General features: G+C 37.1%; 2 protein-coding genes across 2 annotated transcripts; one reads left to right on the top strand and one right to left on the bottom strand.

The window, feature by feature from the left end:
* The first annotated feature begins 640 nt into the window (after positions 1-640).
* LOC104893053 (tryptophan--tRNA ligase, chloroplastic/mitochondrial) lies at positions 641-14,470 on the top strand. The gene is made up of 15 exons (XM_010679107.4): positions 641-1,214; positions 1,312-1,431; positions 1,658-1,745; positions 2,048-2,089; positions 4,319-4,408; positions 4,505-4,627; positions 5,723-5,794; positions 7,297-7,409; positions 7,522-7,543; positions 7,637-7,702; positions 8,510-8,566; positions 10,433-10,479; positions 10,618-10,699; positions 13,050-13,139; positions 14,049-14,470. Exons 1-15 carry the CDS (start codon positions 1,147-1,149, stop codon positions 14,187-14,189), a joined length of 1,221 nt encoding a protein of 406 aa, XP_010677409.2. The 5' UTR covers positions 641-1,146; the 3' UTR covers positions 14,190-14,470.
* A 237-nt stretch (positions 14,471-14,707) lies between these two features.
* On the bottom strand, positions 14,708-17,354 carry LOC104893054 (pentatricopeptide repeat-containing protein At2g22410, mitochondrial). Its single transcript, XM_010679108.4, has one exon. It carries the CDS (start codon positions 17,142-17,144, stop codon positions 15,132-15,134), a length of 2,013 nt encoding a protein of 670 aa, XP_010677410.1. The 5' UTR covers positions 17,145-17,354; the 3' UTR covers positions 14,708-15,131.
* Positions 17,355-18,315: the final 961 nt, after the last annotated feature.

Consider the following 18,315-nt stretch of genomic DNA (forward strand, 5'->3'; position numbering starts at 1 on the left):
GGGGAAAACCATCCGCTCAACAAAATTCTCACTTTTTTTAACGGGTTTGGATAATCGCTTGAAATCAAATAAAATTGAGATGTTATATTGAATAAACTCAATATACGGAAATGAAATCAAATGATTTGACACTATAGATCGAAACTTTACACAAACCCACTTTCAATACGAATGTATCAAAGACTGAAATTTATCAAAACCGTGGTACATTCTCTCAATTCGAATTAGAGCAAAGTCTTTGAAAAGGTAAAAGAACGAAAATCTTAATGAAAAAAAAATCAAGAACTCATATGAAATTAGGATTTCATATAGGAAACAAGCAACAAAAAATGCAAAACAAAAAACGTCAAAAACAACAGGTTCATCAACAGGGAAAAAAGAAGCAAAATCCGATTCCAAACTCGCCAATTTCACAGTGAAAAAAAATGAATAGTAAAAATTCAGTCGGTACCTCAACAGTCCAGATGAAAAAATCGAGAGGATCAGATGGTCGATCTTTGTTCATCTCCCAAATTACACAGTTCTCTGCAAAAATTCAAAAACGAAACCCTAATTTCACAGATCAACCATAAAATTACTCAATTTCAGATTAACTTTACCAAAAATCATCAAAGAAATCAATATAACAGTAACGAAAGAATTATCAGTGAAAAATTGGGAGAAAAATTGATGCATGAGAAGAGAGACGTGAAAAAGAAGAGGAGAGAGACGAAGTGAAGTAGAGGGAGAAGATTAAGAGAATCGTGCGGCTCAAATTAGGTTAGAGAAGAAGTGATGGGATTTCCCACTCATTAGGAATAGTGAATTTCATGCAAATGTGACTCATAACACTATTGATTTAAATAGTGACAAAATTTCCCACTTTTGAAAGGTCATGGAAGAGAACACCTTTAGTTCGACAACATCTCTCGGGATTCCCCTTACCCTTCTCCCCTACCCTCAAGTGCTTGGCCCATTAAGACCTGAGCGGGGTCCGAGCCACTACTTCTTACCAAAAAAAAAAAAAAAAAAAAAACATCTCCGTTGTTCACAGTTACAGTGCCTTTATCCACGTCCACAATCCTCCTCCCCACAGCAGAACAGCAGAACAGCAGAACAGCAGAAGCAAGAAGAAGAAGAAGACGAAGACTAGAGAAAAAGCATAGAATGAGTCGGTCTCTTCTCTCTCACCTCCTCGCCATCCCCAATTCCTCCCCTCGATTCACTTCCTCACTGTATTCTCTCTCCTCATTTCCTCATTTCCTCATTCAATTGATTCAATTCTCCAGTATTATTTCCATGCTAATTTCTTCAATTTCTTATTGATAACAGTTCTCACTCATCAATATATGGTCCAATTTTGAAGCGGAATCCCCAATGTGCCTTCCGCTGCTGCTGTAACGCCGCTTCGGCTTCGGCTTCCGAAACCCTGTCATCACCGTCGACTGTCAAGTATTTCCCGGCATCCCTTTATTAATTTTACTTTCTACTTTCTAGCTGTTGTATAATGATTCCAACTTCAATCAATGTCAGCATTTCTCCAATGCCTCTAAGAAGGATCTAATCTTGCTTGAGAATCAAATTGCATTGTTTCATTCTCACCAACAATTATCTGTTACTTTAGGATAATGAGGAAGTACAATACACTTCACTTAATCAACTATTTCTTGCTTTGCAGGAAGCGAGTTGTGTCTGGAGTCCAGCCAACTGGAGCTTTACATCTTGGGAATTATCTCGGCGCCATTAAAAATTGGATTTCTCTTCAGGTTGCTTTTCATCAATCTCAATTATTCTAACATTATTTTTTATTCATAAACTCTTGTAAATACATACCTGTCAGAGCATACTTATATTAAGCTCTAAGAGATTTCATTGTTTTATCTGGTGAGAGACCCAAATTTATGTCTCAATGGTAGTTTTTCAAATCAATTTAGAGACTTCCTTTCTTCAAGTTTCTTGTCTTTGAATGCAGGAAATTATATGGTACCAAACTCTTATTATTGTATGTCACTAATCAAGGTGAAGCTTAGTCTGGCTCCTCTGAACCTTTTTCCTAAATTATTTGCAGGATACCTACGAAACACTTTTCTTCATCGTTGATCTTCATGCGGTATGTTCCCAGTACATTTCCTCTGAAATGCCTGATTAGTTAGTGTTGCTTTTTTTTTCATCTATAAGCTATGTAAACATATGTTACTCCGACTCAGATACGGGTTTCATATCCAAGCAGGGATCGGAGGATCCGATACCCTACTCCAAAAATTGGCCGATAATTTGACACAGTCAAGAGAGTGTCTTGACCAATTCTCTTGACACGTCTATCATTGAAAGTGTTGGAAAAATCATCCCAACAATTTCTTTGCTCTTAACTTCTTATTAGTGATAAGTCCGCGTTTATGGATTGAATTTTCCGTGTCTCCTTTAAAGCTTGGCGAAGGGGGGGGGGTATATTGTTATGTGGGATAATGAAGTTAAGGTTCTGTATCATTGGTTCCAGTGTTTGTCCTCATCATGTCAGGTAGGGATGATTGGTAATATTCTTGAGTTTGTTTTCCTGCCAGCTGCTCATCATTTTCAGCTAGATTGGGCTTTATGTGGTGTTTATTCCCTTTGGTGGTTGCTTGCAAGGAATCTGATGTGTCCCATCCCACTTGGGTAGAAAGGAGGGGAGATTTAAGGAATACTAGTAATATAATGTTTACATTCCTGATGATTAGAGCCCTGTGTTGTTGGTGATTGGTGAGTGGCTTCACTTCTAGGATGGACCATTTCCCTTGTACTAATATGTGAGTGATGTGATTTCCTGATTGGTTCTTGGTATCGCAGATGTGTCTGATAATTTGCTAGGTATGGAGTCTTGGCCCAATTTCGTGGGTCACTGCTCTGCTCCGCTTTGAGAACAGTTAACTAGTTAAGTGAAGTTCTAGAGTGAAGTTTTGGAGTGATGGCAGTACTGTGAAGTGTGAAGTGGAGCGGTGAAGCTTATTCTTGATGTCGAGGCAATCAAATTCTTCTTAAGAAGAACTTAGGATTTTGCAACAAGTTTTTGGATATTATGTTTATAAGGAACCAGTGTATCAGGGATATTATGGAGATTGATGTGCTGGAAAGAAATGCTTTGTTGAGCAAGTATGTTACGTTGTTACATGAACTTTGAAATATGGATACGGTTTAGGTATGGGTCTCAACTCTCAATATCAGATCCTTTAATACTGGTGGTTAGATTGGATTGGTGGATCACCAGTCGAAGCCTCGGAGGTAATTCTACAAAATGGAAATTGATTATGGGAGTGTGTTACTTGAAGTATTGAGTAGGCCATGCAGGTATACATCCCTTTCTACTAGAAAACCATGGCGAACCATTGATCTGACTCCAGCTTGTATGTCTCTTACTGGGCTCTTTATTACATTCCGATTTCCCTTTTCTTTATGTGTGGGCTCGGGGGGGGGGGGGGGTTTCAGTTTTAGGTCCGTAATATGTAAATTGTGTTAAGGGCTTGGAAGGGAAAGGGTGAAGCTTAAAGACTGGATGATGTGTGAAATTGAATTTCCTTGCTCGTTGGTGGTGCACATGGAAGGCAAATGTTATAGAATAATAGAAATGCACTTCCCAAAAGCTAGCTCAAGAGGAGGAGAGCCCATTGTCCTATATAAACCACACACCAACCTCCCATATGGTCGATGTGGGATCCTTTCCCTGGGATCAGTCCATAACAGCAAAATTGTGAAAGATTTTTACCGAAGATTTACTATTAGCCTTTTTAGTCCTCTGTTTGAGCACCCTTTCTGGAAATGACAAATGTGTTTTGTATCTCGAAGACTCTTAACAAATTCAAGAACTCACCCCATCCTATGTATGTGATTAAGTTTCCATTTGGGATGTTCCAAATCATGTGACAAAGTGGAAAAGAACAAAATTAAAAAGGTGTGAGTTCCCTTGATTATCATATTATAACATGTTCTAGTTAAGTGGTCTAGATATTTCTTTGGTTAGTTGAAAGGTATTCTGACAATCATGCTTTTTGAGACCATTGCATTCCCAAATCTCAATATTTGCTCAAACTGCATCTGTCTAAACAAACTTGCTCTCGTTTGGGATTATCTTGCTCTCTTTTGCGATTATCTTGCTCTCTTTTTGGTAATTTTAATGAGGATTGGAGGTGATGAAGTTTTTATGCATCCTTTTTTTTTTTGTTTCCAGTACCACCCCAGGTTATACTCTGGACCTCATGATAGATAAGAGTAGTCTCATAGACATACTGATCAACCCAGACTGTAACCATTCTTTATGAGACTACTATGCTTTTTACTCGCAGATAAAATCCCCTTGTATTTACAGATAACATTGCCTTATGAAACTCAACAATTGTCCAAAGCAACGAGGGATACAGCAGCTATTTACTTGGCATGTGGCATTGATATATCAAAGGTAAAAAAAAAAAAAAAATTAGATGTTGTAAGGTCTGATTTAGGGCCCTATGTTTTATTGAATTTAAGAGGTATCTTTTTTATTTTGTGGATGCAGGCCTCAGTTTTTGTACAATCCCATGTTCGTGCTCATGTAGAACTTATGTGGTTGCTCAGTTCTACCACGCCGATTGGTTGGTTGAATAGAATGATACAATTTAAGGAGAAATCCCGGAAAGCGGTATGTCTCCCCTTCCAACTTTTTGTTTGCTCAATTATATATGATAAAAAATATTTGTGGAGGTTAATATAGTAATTCCTACTCTGATTTGTATGCATTTAGTGCAAGTAGCTGTATTTCTGAGTTGATTGTGTAATATGCTTACTGAAAACTGAGGAAAAATTCTTCCTGAAGAAGTGTAGACGAAGAGTCGTGCGCGTGCGTTTGCGCATGCATGTGTGTGTATGTTGTCTGTGTGTGTGTTTATCAATGTTGCTGAGATCTTGCTCTATCTGTGTTTTACCCATGTTACACCTGTGTCAAACATCTTTCAGAGTTGGAAGAATGGAACTAGATGTATCTGTGCTGAACACCTTTTTTTTGAGTCCAAGTAAGTGAATACCATAGTTCTTAATTGAGGTAGTAGTGTTAAATTAAGTTTAGGTCATTTATATCTGAAAAGCTCGTGATTTTGATGGATGGCAAACTTCGGAGTTCTTATAACTTATTTTGTTGACAAGAGATAACAGAGTTGGTCGTAGACTTGTAGCTGACATTTGTGAACTTTATGTATCATTCCTTTGCATAATGCTTTCTATGTTTCTGAAAAACTACTTGCTGCTATCTGCGAGGGAGTCACCTACTCTTTGTGTGTGGCATCATGGGTCTCATCTAGTTAATAATCTTGTATACAATATTGACATTTCAGTGAATTTATAAAGTCTGATACTTTACATAGTATTTCTATGATGTCATCGTGGTTGTAAATCTTCCTGTCACGATATGGTAACCTTTGCAGAAGCACATTTGTTAGCAGTGTGGACGGTTTATGGCTGTTGTGGTCTTGTATTTCAGTTGCAATAATTTTAAAAAGGTTTACATTTTGGTTGCGATGTGGAAGGCGGCCAAGAATTAATACCATGTATGACGTATGAATATGATACACATAGGTTTCACATAGAGTAGTTTGTTTCACATGTCAATTCAGTGTATATTCTTAAAGTAACTTGAATTATATATTTACTTCTCTGTGTTGGTTAATGCTCTGTTTGTAGTTATGCTGCTACTTTTGCTTAGAATACACTGTAGAATTATTTTTTTGATTATTGCCTGCAGGGAGATGAAAATGTTGGGGTTGCTCTTTTGACGTATCCTGTTCTCATGGCTGCAGATATTCTTTTATATCAGGTGAGGGTTCCACACTCCCCCCCCCTCATGAATATGTGAGAGTGCCTATTTTCAGATGGCCTATGAGAGACAGAGAGACTGAGACACTATAAGTAAAGGATGTTAGAATTGGAAGATAAAACGATTACTTTCTCAATTGAAACGCACAGGCCACCAGCTGTTTATAAGTTAACATACTCTATGATTATGAATGTTTAAATGGATAAAAATATGGATTAACAAGATCTTCTTTACTTTTTTGTTTAAGAACGTGCTGCCGAGGTTGATTAGTAATAACCTGGTTTATTCTAAATTGACTTTTGAATGTTTCTTTTATTTCAATTTTTTTTGCATTTTGTACATAGAAATTTTGAGTTGCTTAGTATTCAATTTTGTATTTAAGATCTTGCCGGTATATTTAACTAAGTCTCTATACATATAAATAGAGAGATACAATGTATATATACAACAATTAAACTCGGCCCAATCCTTTTAGGTACTTCATTTATGAATTTCATAGTAATAGTAATAGAAATAGAAATACATGTCCTACCGAGACAAAATTTGGAACTTGCTATTTTCTTGCCTAGCAAGCATCTAACTTTACCGGCACTTGTAACAATTAATAATTTAGATTACATTATACTCCCTCCGTTTCTTTCTAATCTACACACTTTCCTTTTTGCCCTATTTCTTTTTAATCTACACACAATTGCTTTTTTCTATTCTTGCTAACATGTCCCATCTACTTTCTCCTCTTTTTCCACTTATCTCATCCACTTTTTAATATTTTAACCCTCTTTAGTTTCTTTCTCTCACTTTTCAGTTACTCTCTCCACATTTTCTGTTTCACTCTCATACCTCCTTGTCCCCCCCCCCCTTCAACCAAAGTGGAGTGAGTAAACTAAAAAGAAACGGAGGGAGTACTGTCTAGAATTACATAATATTCACGACAAGCTCAAATTGATATGCTTTCATGTTTCGAAATTCTTTGTATTTCTGATATTCTAGTGTGCAAACACAGGATAGAACTGTTCTTTTTTTTAGTGCCCGTAATAGAGCATATGTTTATATGTGGAGAAGGCATATAATGGTAGCATGTTCTCCACCGAAAACTATTCCATGTTTTGTGACTTGTGAGGGTGGTTCAGTCAGTTTCTATGGTCTAATTCACAACACTGCTGGCCTTTCATGCACGATCTGTTTCGAGCATGCATACCTACTGGAAGCAACTTCTGAGTTATCTGTTTCATGAAAGCAACTACTGTGAGTATTAGGTGATCCTGTTTATAATAGTCTACTTAGTTTGTTAAAATGCGCATGTCTTCGTATGGAATGGGATTATATTGATCTCTTAAAGTTCAGATCTCCCTCACCAATTAGTTATGCTTGTGGTGTATATGTGACCTCTGTGACACTGAATTGTGCTAGTTTTCTGCTGGCTAATTATCTTTTAGGAGTTTTATGTGTTAATTTAGCCTGAACTTGCATAATTCTTATGCTATGGCAGCCTACCTTTGCAGTCAGATTTTGTACCAGTAGGAGATGACCAGAAGCAGCATCTTGAATTGACACGACAGATGGCTGAGCGTGTGAATAACTTGTATGGAGGAAGGAAATGGAAAAAATTGGGAGGGTAAACATGTTATCATCCTCACGACACATCTTTCACCTAATTTTAAAAAATTGTCACCTTCTGAGTTGGTTAATCCATTGAGACTTACATATTTTACATATTTTGGTTGTAGGAGAGGGGGCTCAATCTTTAAGGTGAATTTTCGTCCCTAAATTTGATGCTTCATGCTCATTTGAACGATTTGATAATTAATCAAGTTATGTTCACATTAAATTCTTTGTTACCAGATACCTGAGCCACTTATTCCACCAACTGGAGCTCGAGTGATGTCTTTAACAGATGGTCTTTCTAAGGTAATTGTTATTTTGTACAACTAGCCTCTGACTTGCATGCTTGACTGCGTTGCTGGTATGAATATCTCTTAATGTCATGTCAGCATCGTGGGTATAAAGCATCTCTCTGTTACTTCTAGTTTCTGCTATCCCTTTCTCTGAGGGATAGACATCCATTAATTTTTTTTAACTACTAGTAATTAGATAATGTAAGAAAGGCATACACATTTTTTGAGATGCACTGTCATATTCTGGAGGATAGATAGTTAAAGTAATTTCTTAATTAATATTGATCAATGCATGAAATTTAGCTGTGGTATTCGTGCTCTATGACAAATTGTTACTTCATCAGAAGAATATGGCATTATCTTGTCTTTTAAAATTACTGATGTTAGAGAGAAATCCCCTTCTTGTCCGACTTAAAAGTTTTTCATTGCTTTGGCATGATTGTAGTTAAGTACCAGGTAATGTGGACTATTAGATATCACTATGTAGCACTTTGATTCACCAATGTTAGACATGTAGTTAGTTTGTAAGGATTCCATCATTCTATATCTGTACCAATTGTTCTATTGTTCCTGCTTGACTTTTACTGGATCGGTAAAGCTTATCATGCCCTTGTAACTTTTGGCTGGTTATAAGGAGTTGCACAACTTCTGTCATCTTTATTTGACTGTTCGCATCAGAGTGTATGAAATATGAGGGTTTTGCTTTTGGATAGCCTAATGTCAATATAGCGCATTTCAAAGTCATCTTTTTTCTTTAATAAAAATGCATACTATCTGAAAGAATTAATCGTTCTTATGTATTGTCACGCTTCTTGTGTAGATGTCCAAGTCTGCCCCCTCAGACCAGTCTCGAATTAATCTATTGGACCCGAAGGATGTGAGTATACAAGTATTTATTGACAAGCTTGCCTATTAGTTGATGCATATGTGTTTTGATATATGCTTGTGCTAAGAATCAACTTTTAGTGCTAAAATGGAGAAATTAAGGTAAGAAGATGAACTTTGATTGAGTAACAACTGAAAATATGACAAAATGTAAAGATATTCAAGCTTTCGAGAGGCTTGATTCTCTCCCAATTGAACTCTTAAAAGCTCACCCAACTTCTCATCTATTTTCAACATGTTTTTCACATTCTATGTGGCTCTATATATTTATACTACTTCCTAACAAACAATCCAACTTATTCCCCAAGTAAACTAAAGAGATAGTATCCAAAATACCCTCCACCCTACAATATTAGTTCTTAGCAGCTTGGCTCAACTATAACTGCAAAGTCAATACGTGTTTGGTGTTCCTAACTGATACGAGTGTCACCCACCTAAAAAATAAATAACTTTATTAATCCTCCTAATAATTTAGTAGGGAAGTCAATCCCATAGAGAGAAAATTGTTTTATGATTAGCTCCTAAAGAATGGTAAAATTAAAGAAAATCAAGATTTGTGTATAATAAGCTAATAAAAGAAATAAAAGCAATCTAATGAATAAAGGCTCTTTAGGTAAGTACCTCCACTAGTATGAATAAGAAGATCAAGATTTGTATAGAAAAGATATAAGTATATAACAATAATCGAATGAAGAAAACCTCTAAAGGTAAGTATCCGCCACTAGTATAAATCAATACGGTAACAATTTCTACCCCAAATTAAATGAGTTAAAATACTCACGAGTAATGCACCTTAAAAATACCATAAACCTTTCCCAAATATTTATGTCTTCCCTAAACACGCGTTCATACATATTCCCATGGATTCATGCAAGAAAGAGACATTAAGCTAGAGGTGATCATTTTGGCCCGGCCCGTTTTTGGGCCTGGTTTAGGGCTAAATTTTTCGGCCCGCGGGCCGGGCCGGGCCCGACCGTATTTTTTTTTGCTTTTGGCGGGCTTTGGGCAAGCCAAAATGACTTTTTAGTCTATTTTTTGGCCCGCAAAAGCCCGCTAATTTAGGCCCGAAATAGCGGGCTTTGGACACAAAAATTCGGCCCGCAATTTAGGCACGGCCCGACCAACGGGCAAATTTTTTTGGCCGCGGCCCGGCCCGGCCCACGATCACCTCTACATTAAGCACAACATCACAATTAAATTCCTAAAAGTCTAACCTTCTTATTCAGCTCAACTTCAAACAACCATAACTTTTAATCTGGAGTTTTGTTTGACACATGTAATATAACTTTGGAAAGATCTTAAACTCTAGTTTCCAACCCAGTTGAAATTACCTCATTATCATTTTTGAGTAAAATAGTGAAGAGATGTCATATATCACACAACTATGAGAAGCGGTTGGTATCTTCTTCAATTCCAATTCGTATTAGGTACATGATATATCATTTTAAAGCTCATCTAAGTGTCTTTATCCTCATCTCTTTCCATAGGATAGGAGTAAAAAAATACCCGAAATTACATTAACAGACCAAACAACCCATGGGCGCAACATAACATATAAAAAGGGACTGAAATATGCACAAATGCAATGTAAATGCTCTAATATTACATAAAAATGCACCCTAATGTGAAGTTAAATGATGTTAGAATATGCACTTATCTCTAACATTATCTAGTTTCTGGTGGTTAAAGTTTCGATTCCTCAAAGTTTTCTTTATAAATTTAGAGTTATTTTCAACAGTAAACTTCATTCTCCTATAGATCAGCTCTACCTCATGCTTGATTGTCAATCCTTTTTTGCTTTTTTTAAGTCAATTGCAGTCTCATTTTGACCAACTCTTTTTATAATTTGTACATGCAGGTTATTGTAAATAAGATCAAACGTTGCAAAACCGATTCGTTCACAGGGTTTGTTCTTGCTTGTAGTTCTCCTTTATGTAATCGACACATTGACCCCCCCAATTAATAAGGGACTAAAATCCCAAAAATTGTTGAAAATAAAAGCAGTTTGGTGAAATTGATGAGATCTCTTCTTCCATGACGCAGGTTGGAATTTGACAATCCTGAGAGACCTGAATGCAATAACCTTCTCTGCGTTTATCAGCTTGTATCGGGCAAGTCCAAGGAGGTAGCACTGACAATCAAATAGGTTCATACATACTAGTGGTCATTGGTCCAGGCATATATGAATTTTATACCTTTTTTTTATAGTTAGATTCAATATATAAGCACCCTGAAGTTAGAAAATATTTGGAAGCAAAAAGAGGTTTGAATTGGAATAGCAGACTGTACAAAGAGAAAGATGAGACGACTACCTAGGACAGGTTGAGGCGTTCTGGATGTAACATAGTTTCCTTTAGACCTTTGATAAAAAATGTGAACAACAATTCTCTGAATAAGTCAATGAAAATTTAGGGACACATTTGATCTAGCTCATTGTCTAGTGAAGTTCAAGAAATTGCTTAATAGTAGCTTGCTTAACTTAGTTGTAATTGGGTTGGATTCTAATAACAAACTTCTAAAGAAATTCCGAACGTTTAAGGTGATTTTAAGGAGTCTTTTCCCCATGTAGATGAGTGAGAGTGGGTAAATCCTATTAAGATTCTAGAGTTGCTCTTGTGAAACACAACTACAATGACGATATCCACAATGCTCCAATATGATATTGATGGCATAACCTTACCTCTTAAAATTATGATAGTTGAGGGACCTTTTAGTGGTCTCAAAAATCACGACAAAAAGTTTTCCCTCTTTACTTAGGGGGGGGGGAGGGGGGGAGGGGGGGGGAGGGGGGGGAGGGGGGGGGAGGGGGGAGGGGGGAGGGGAGAGGGGAGGGGAGGGGGAGGGGGAGGAGAGAGAGAGGGAGAGAGAGAGAGGAGAGAGAGAGAGAAGGGGGGGAGAGAGGGGAGAGGGAGGGAGGGGAGGGAGGGAGGGAGGGAGGGAGGGAGGGAGGGGAGGGAGGGAGGGAGGGAGGGAGGGAGAGAGGGAGAGAGTAAAGTTCACATGAGAACATTTCGTATATGAGAACACTGGAATTATAATTTATTTAAGTGAAATTATAATCCTCTTGGAAAATTGGGTCTGCAAGGGAAAAATGTTATAATATAGACCATTGATTACATATTGGTTAAAAAGGATTTTCCCTGCTTTTGTTATATATAAAAACTATAAGGGGGCGTTTGATTCGCGCAGGGGTAAGGGAAAGGAATCCAGAAAGGGTTACAAGGAGAAAGGAAAGGAATGACCCTGATTTTGTCTGTCTGTTTGGTTCCAACCCTGAAAGGGAATGGTATACTCCCTGATTCCCTTTGTGACTGTTTGGTTTTTTAAGAAAGGGAATCAACAGTTTATTAGATTATACTTCTCACATAACATATTTTACAAGAAAATATATCATTGATAATGCTCCACGATCTTATTGACTATATGGAATGCATCCTGAATTGTAGGCTTGATCTCCATGTTCTTCACATTAACCCAATGGGTTTTCAATCAAAATAAACGTGCAATTCATTCTGGCTTCCTAGGACTCATTAGTGTTTGACATAATCATCAAATAAGATCATAGAAGAAAACTTCATTCTAAATCATTCATATCAAAGACTTTCAGCAATACCAACAACAATCTCACCCAAAACCTCACCAAATCCACTTCATCAATTATACGTAATTTTTCATCTACATCACCCAAAACCTCAACAACAATAGAAATCAAAATTTTCATCTACTGCATTTATTTATACGGTGGTCAAAGGAAAAAAAAATTCATCTTTATACGTAATTTTCATCTACAGCTACTGAATCTGCATCTACTGCATTTGTTTACAGAATAACTACTGCATTTTTTTATACTGCATTCGCCGGAAAAAATAAAAAACGAAATTTGAGTAGAAATCATGCATTGGTCGCCGGAGAAAATACAGAACTCGTCGGGTTATGGGGTCGTCGGGGTTGGCGCGGTGGTCACAGGTCGGCCGGTGGTCATGGGTCGGCGCAGTGGTCACAGGTCGGCCGGTGGTCACAGGGGAAAAAAGTTGAAGTGAGTTGAGCAGTATACAAGAGGAGAGAGAGGGGAGGGTAATGAGTTGGGGTAAGGGTTTTCAAAACCCTTGGGGGGGTGGGGTAATCTCCTTAGAGGACTTTGGGGGTAACCTAATAGGAAAAATAGGTAAAGGGTTTCATTAAAATGATGAAACAAACAACAAAAAAGGGTTTCATTAATGGTCTTTCCCTTACCCTTTCTTAACACCCCCAACCAAACGCCCCCTAAGTTGTCTCCAGCTGTTTGCAAACAGTGTTGGTTTTCCTTTTTCTTGTCTCCTTTGATTGGATCATTGGATGTGCTCTAGGTTATAGCTGTTAGTAGACAGGTCTTCTGAGTTCTGATATCTATATTCAGTGACAATGTTACTTGTAGCACACCAGCCAGCTAACTAAAATGCTAACATATTTTATTTATTTGAACTTTATGCTGGCAGGAGGTTGCCCAAGAATGTCAAGATATGAGCTGGGGTTTGTTCAAGCCGCTTTTGACAGACGCTTTGGTTGCTCATTTACAACCCATCCAGGTTTGTGAAGCTAAAATTCGAAGTTCCCAATGTGATCAATTGGAAGATATGGCTTGCTCTTTACCTCTATGAGTTGCTTGTAGGCTTTCTGAGCTGACATGCATATCCAATCAAGGCACACCTTTTATAACTTACAGTATAAATATCCAATCAAGATAATATATCACTCTTCACTTCTACTAAGGATTAGATCAGAGTTTCCAACTTACAGCATTTTGCTTTCTCCCAATTGGAGAGGAAAGATAGAAGCCACAGATTTTTTCAGATAGCAAGGACCATGGAGTGCGCTTTCTGCAGTTTTATAATCGTTTTTGCTATGCTGGAGCATTCCAGTCTATCCAGATTGAGTAGTGCCAGTCCGCAGTTAACTCCTAAACTGCCTCCATTGCTTTTCCATCTCTAGGTCACTGTTGATATAAGTTGTCAATAGTCCATTGTTTTTTGCCACTCCAAAATTTGCTTACTAAGATGCATAAAGCTGAAGTTTCGACTATTAAGTGGCAACGTTTCATTTCATCACTCTAAAATTGAACGGCATGAATACTCAGTGCTAACTGCATTGCAAAATTCAGAGTTCATTTTGCAGTTTCAGATCATACATTTTTATCTTTGCTGTAACTGACTTGGATGGTAGCTAATAGAACAAATAGCTCAAAACTTGGATGGTAGCTCATAGAACACAATAGTTCAAAACTTGTAATGATCTTTTTTAAGTAGAGCTCATATCATCAGCAATTGATAGCCAAGTAGTAGAAGATTATGAACTTTCAACTATTAGTTGCATCTTGTTCCCATTGCATCACATTGATGTCAAATGATGCATATATCTGTCTTTCTACTTATGGTCGGCAGTTTTTTTTGCCTCCCACTACTAAGTTCCAAGAAAAACAATTTGTTGCTTGCTACCAGGTGCGTTATGAGGAAATCATGTCTGAGCCGAGTTATTTGGATGGAGTACTAGCAGATGGTGCAGGCAAAGCTACGAAGATAGCAGATGCTACTCTTAATAATGTCTACCAGGCGATGGGGTTTCTTCGACGATCAACTTAACAGTAACTGATTGGGCATGTAATTTTTCTCCTTCACTATTTTCTGAGGATGTCTACTACAAAACAGCTATAAATTAAATGTACACGTCTGGAAGGTTTGTCAGCTCAATTTTTTGTATCTTCATTAGCTTAAGATAGGAAGGCAAAAATGCAAAAGGTAGAAACTAGATTGATTTTCTCCTACACATTTCATTCTTTAGTGCAACATTTTGAAATTCAGAATGAAGTATTTTTGTATTATACCCATCAAAAATAATACTAAGTATTGTTACATACACCAAAGACCCTTGTGTCCAATGGTATGCCTTCCTATCTCCTACATGGGAAACCAAGGTTCAAATCTTGGTGCAAGCAAAAATTTCAATAATGTTAGGGGGAGGGTTGGGGTTTACGAGTGAGTGGCCCTGTGCGAGGGTAGCACAAAGGAAATTCTTCTCACCATGGGGTTCCCGAAAGGGGCCCAAAAAAAAGTATTGTTACATACGATCTACATAAAAGCTATTGAATATGTGAATACAGGGAACATGTGATAGAGTAAAATGAACATCACTTTATAAGTAATTACGTATAACGTTCAATATTCTAAGAATATATAACTTTTACTTATACAAATTAGTGGACAAAAAATGAACTCTTAGAATCATATATTGGAGGAGACAGAAATCATATGTCATAGCTACTGCACATGTTCAATTTAAGCAAACAAATTCAGTTATAAAGATTGTTCATTTGTTATTGGCTTCAACTTCCTTTTACTTGTCTTACTTTGCATGGATGCCGCCTTTTGTTTATATTCACTAGTATGTTTCTTGATTTTGAATAACATCCGAAATCCATTTCATCGCCTCTTGCAAGGCGAAGCTCTACTTCAACCTTCCTGAAAGAGGCATCAGAAAGATTGAACCAGACTAAACATCATGTGAAAAAACTCAACCATCATGTATCATCTTACTCTGAACAATACATCTTCTTCCAGATTTTCTGTGACATATATATCCTCCAATATCTTGTATATATCCTTGGAGCGAGGATGAGCATCATCTCCAGCAGAAAATTCATGGAAGTCACCCTCCACCTCTATGAAACTATGTCCTCGAGTCTTCCTAATACCTTTTTCTCTCATCATACTTCTAACAATCCTTACCTCCCCCCATCTTCTCTCCTTAGCACACAGATTTGCTAGAAGTACATACGCACCACTATCCTCTGGGTTAAGATCAATCAACTTATAAGCAGCAAATTTGCCAATATCAGCATTTCCGTGCATCCTACATGCATTAAGCAAAGCACCCCATGCAGCTTCATCCGGTTCCATAGGCATTTTCTGTATCATGTCGTAGGCTTCTTCTATCAATCCAACACGGCCAAGTAAATCAATCATGCAAACATAATGTTCGGCTTTAGGCTCCAATCCGAAATTCTGTTGCATGCCAGCAAAGTGCTCCCGCCCTTTGGCAACTAACCCAGCATGACCACAAGCTGATAGGATACCTACAAAGGTAATATGATCAGGCTTAAAGCCCTGATCTATCATTCTCTCAAAGAGGATTAAAGCCTTGTTTGCGTTCCCATGATCTGCATACCCAACAATCATGGAGTTCCATGACACCAAGTCTCTCTTTGGCATCTCATTAAAGAGTTTCTCAGCCATATCAATTCTGCCACACTTGCCATACACATCAATGAAAGCGTTTCCTAAAGATTCACCAAGTTCAACTCGCTTCTGGTGGACATAGTGGTGAAAGATCCGTTGCCCCATATCTAGACAGCCTGATTGTGCACAAGCAGAAAGTACAGGCACCAACGTAGCCTCAATGGGAATCACACCTCCCTTCAACATATCTTGAAACAAGTTTAAGGCATTTTGTGGCTGACTATTCTGAGAATACCCAGCAATCATTGCATTCCAAGACACCACATTTTTCGTAGGCATCTCATCAAAATACTTCCTTGCCATTTCTAGTTCGCCATGCTTCGCATAACCATTAACCATACTAGTCCATGAGAATACATCTCTATACTTCATATCTTCGAAAATTCTTCTTGCACTCATCAAACAACCACATTTGACATACATATCCAACATGGCATTCATCAAATTTGAAGTATAAGTTACATTAAACTTCTCTATACAACGGTGTATTCTCCTTCCCAAGTTCAAATCCCCCTTAAGAGCACACGCCGATAACAATGCAATCATAGTAACCTCATTAGGCACTATCTCACTACACAACATCACATCAAAAAGCCTCAAAGCGTCATCAGGATCATCTCTCTGTACATAACCATCAATCATCGCGGTCCAAGTCACAACATCTCTTATAGCACATTCATCAAACACTTGGCGTGCACAAACCAAAAACCCACCATCTGCATAATAATGAAGCAACCCATTTTGCACCAACACACTTGCTTCAAAACCCACCTTAAGTATACTACAATGAACCGCCCTACCCTCTCGAAAACCCGAAACTTGGCCAAAAACCTTTAGTGTAAAAACAAAGCTTCTCCCATCCATTTCAACCCCTTCTTTCACCATTTTGCGGAAAATTGAAAGACCCATTAAAGGATTTTTAGCATTGGAATAGCCCCTGATCATAGTATTCCAAGTGTAAACATTTGGATTTGGAATATGATCAAAAACTAAACGAGCATAATTCATATCACCATGATCCGAGAGAGCACAAAAGGCAATGATTCTACTAACAGGAAAGACATGAAAGATGAGGCCTTTGCGAATCATTTGAGCTTGAATTTGCTTGAGTTGTGACATGGAGGTGCAATTTTCCATTGAAAGGAGAATTGGGTTTGTGATATTGAGGTTATCAGTGCTTGTGTTCCATCTGGGTAATGTAGAAAGGAGGAGTTGCAAAGATTTTAAAAAAGGTTGGGACTTTGAAGAGATAGAATAAGGTGAAGAATTGAGTATCAGAGGAAAATAGCCAAAACATTTCATGTGATTGAATCAGAAATTCAAAATGGTATAGCTTGTATGTATGCAAGAAATGTAAGAAATGCACATATCCAATTTACAGAGGATTTCAGAATTTAGTGCTGATCAAAATTTCCGTTTTCCTCTTCTGCGTCATATTCAAAAACGAATTCCCCTCTCTTCTCCTCTTCTTTTTCCATCTATGTAGAGACAGTACTATTGTACCATGTAACTATGTAATACTCCCTCCGCTTTTATTTATTTGCTACATTCTTGTTTATACAAGAATTTAGGAGATGTTCCTTTCATTTTTTTTTGATGTACTTTTTGACCCTTTTAGTATTAAATAAGATAGGAAAGGGAAAAAGTAGTACTTTTTAGTGGAGGAAGAGGAGAAACAAATATAATACTATTACTTTTTGGTGGGCCAAGTCTCCTAATAAGGAAATGCAGCAAATAAGGAAAAGCAACCCTTTTTGAAAAATGTAGCAAATAAATAAAAGCAGAGGGAGTAACTATATAAGTACTTCCTCCGTTTCAAATTACTCGCTACATTTTGACTTTCACGCTTGCCAATGTACTACTTTGACTATTAATATGTTTAATTATGTATTAGAGTAAAGTATAAAAATTTGATTTTCTGAAAATATATTTTGAGACGAATCCAACAACATATTACATTATAACATTTGATTTTATCTAATACTCCCTTTGTATTTTTTTATCTTTTTCACTTAGAATCTTGACACTATTCACAATTAGAGAGAATCTTTTAGATTTTTCTCAATATATATAAAAAAATGTCATGGGTCTTGTTTGATTCGTCTCAATAAGTACTTTATTAATATTCAATTAGTATAATTTTTACTAAATGTAATGAAAGATATTTAATGTAGAATAAGTGTATTGGCAAACGTGCAAAGTCAAAGTAGGAAAGAAAAAAATACAAAGGAAGTAGTAAATAATGCATGGTCAAACCTCATTAATAAATAGTGAAATTTTCAAAATGTAGCGAGTAATTCGAAACGAAGGAAGTACATGATTTCAAGTTGCTCCTTGCATTATTTTTGTTACACATTTTTTCTTTGTCGAACTTAATACCCTCCCTCTTTTTTTTTTGTTACATTATTTTTATATGGTTTTTAAGACGATTTTTGACCCTTAATATCTTTTATGTCTTTTAAGTAAAAATTGA

Source organism: Beta vulgaris, chromosome 5 (assembly GCF_026745355.1).
Source record: "Beta vulgaris subsp. vulgaris cultivar EL10 chromosome 5, EL10.2, whole genome shotgun sequence".
NCBI lineage: Eukaryota > Viridiplantae > Streptophyta > Magnoliopsida > Caryophyllales > Amaranthaceae > Beta > Beta vulgaris.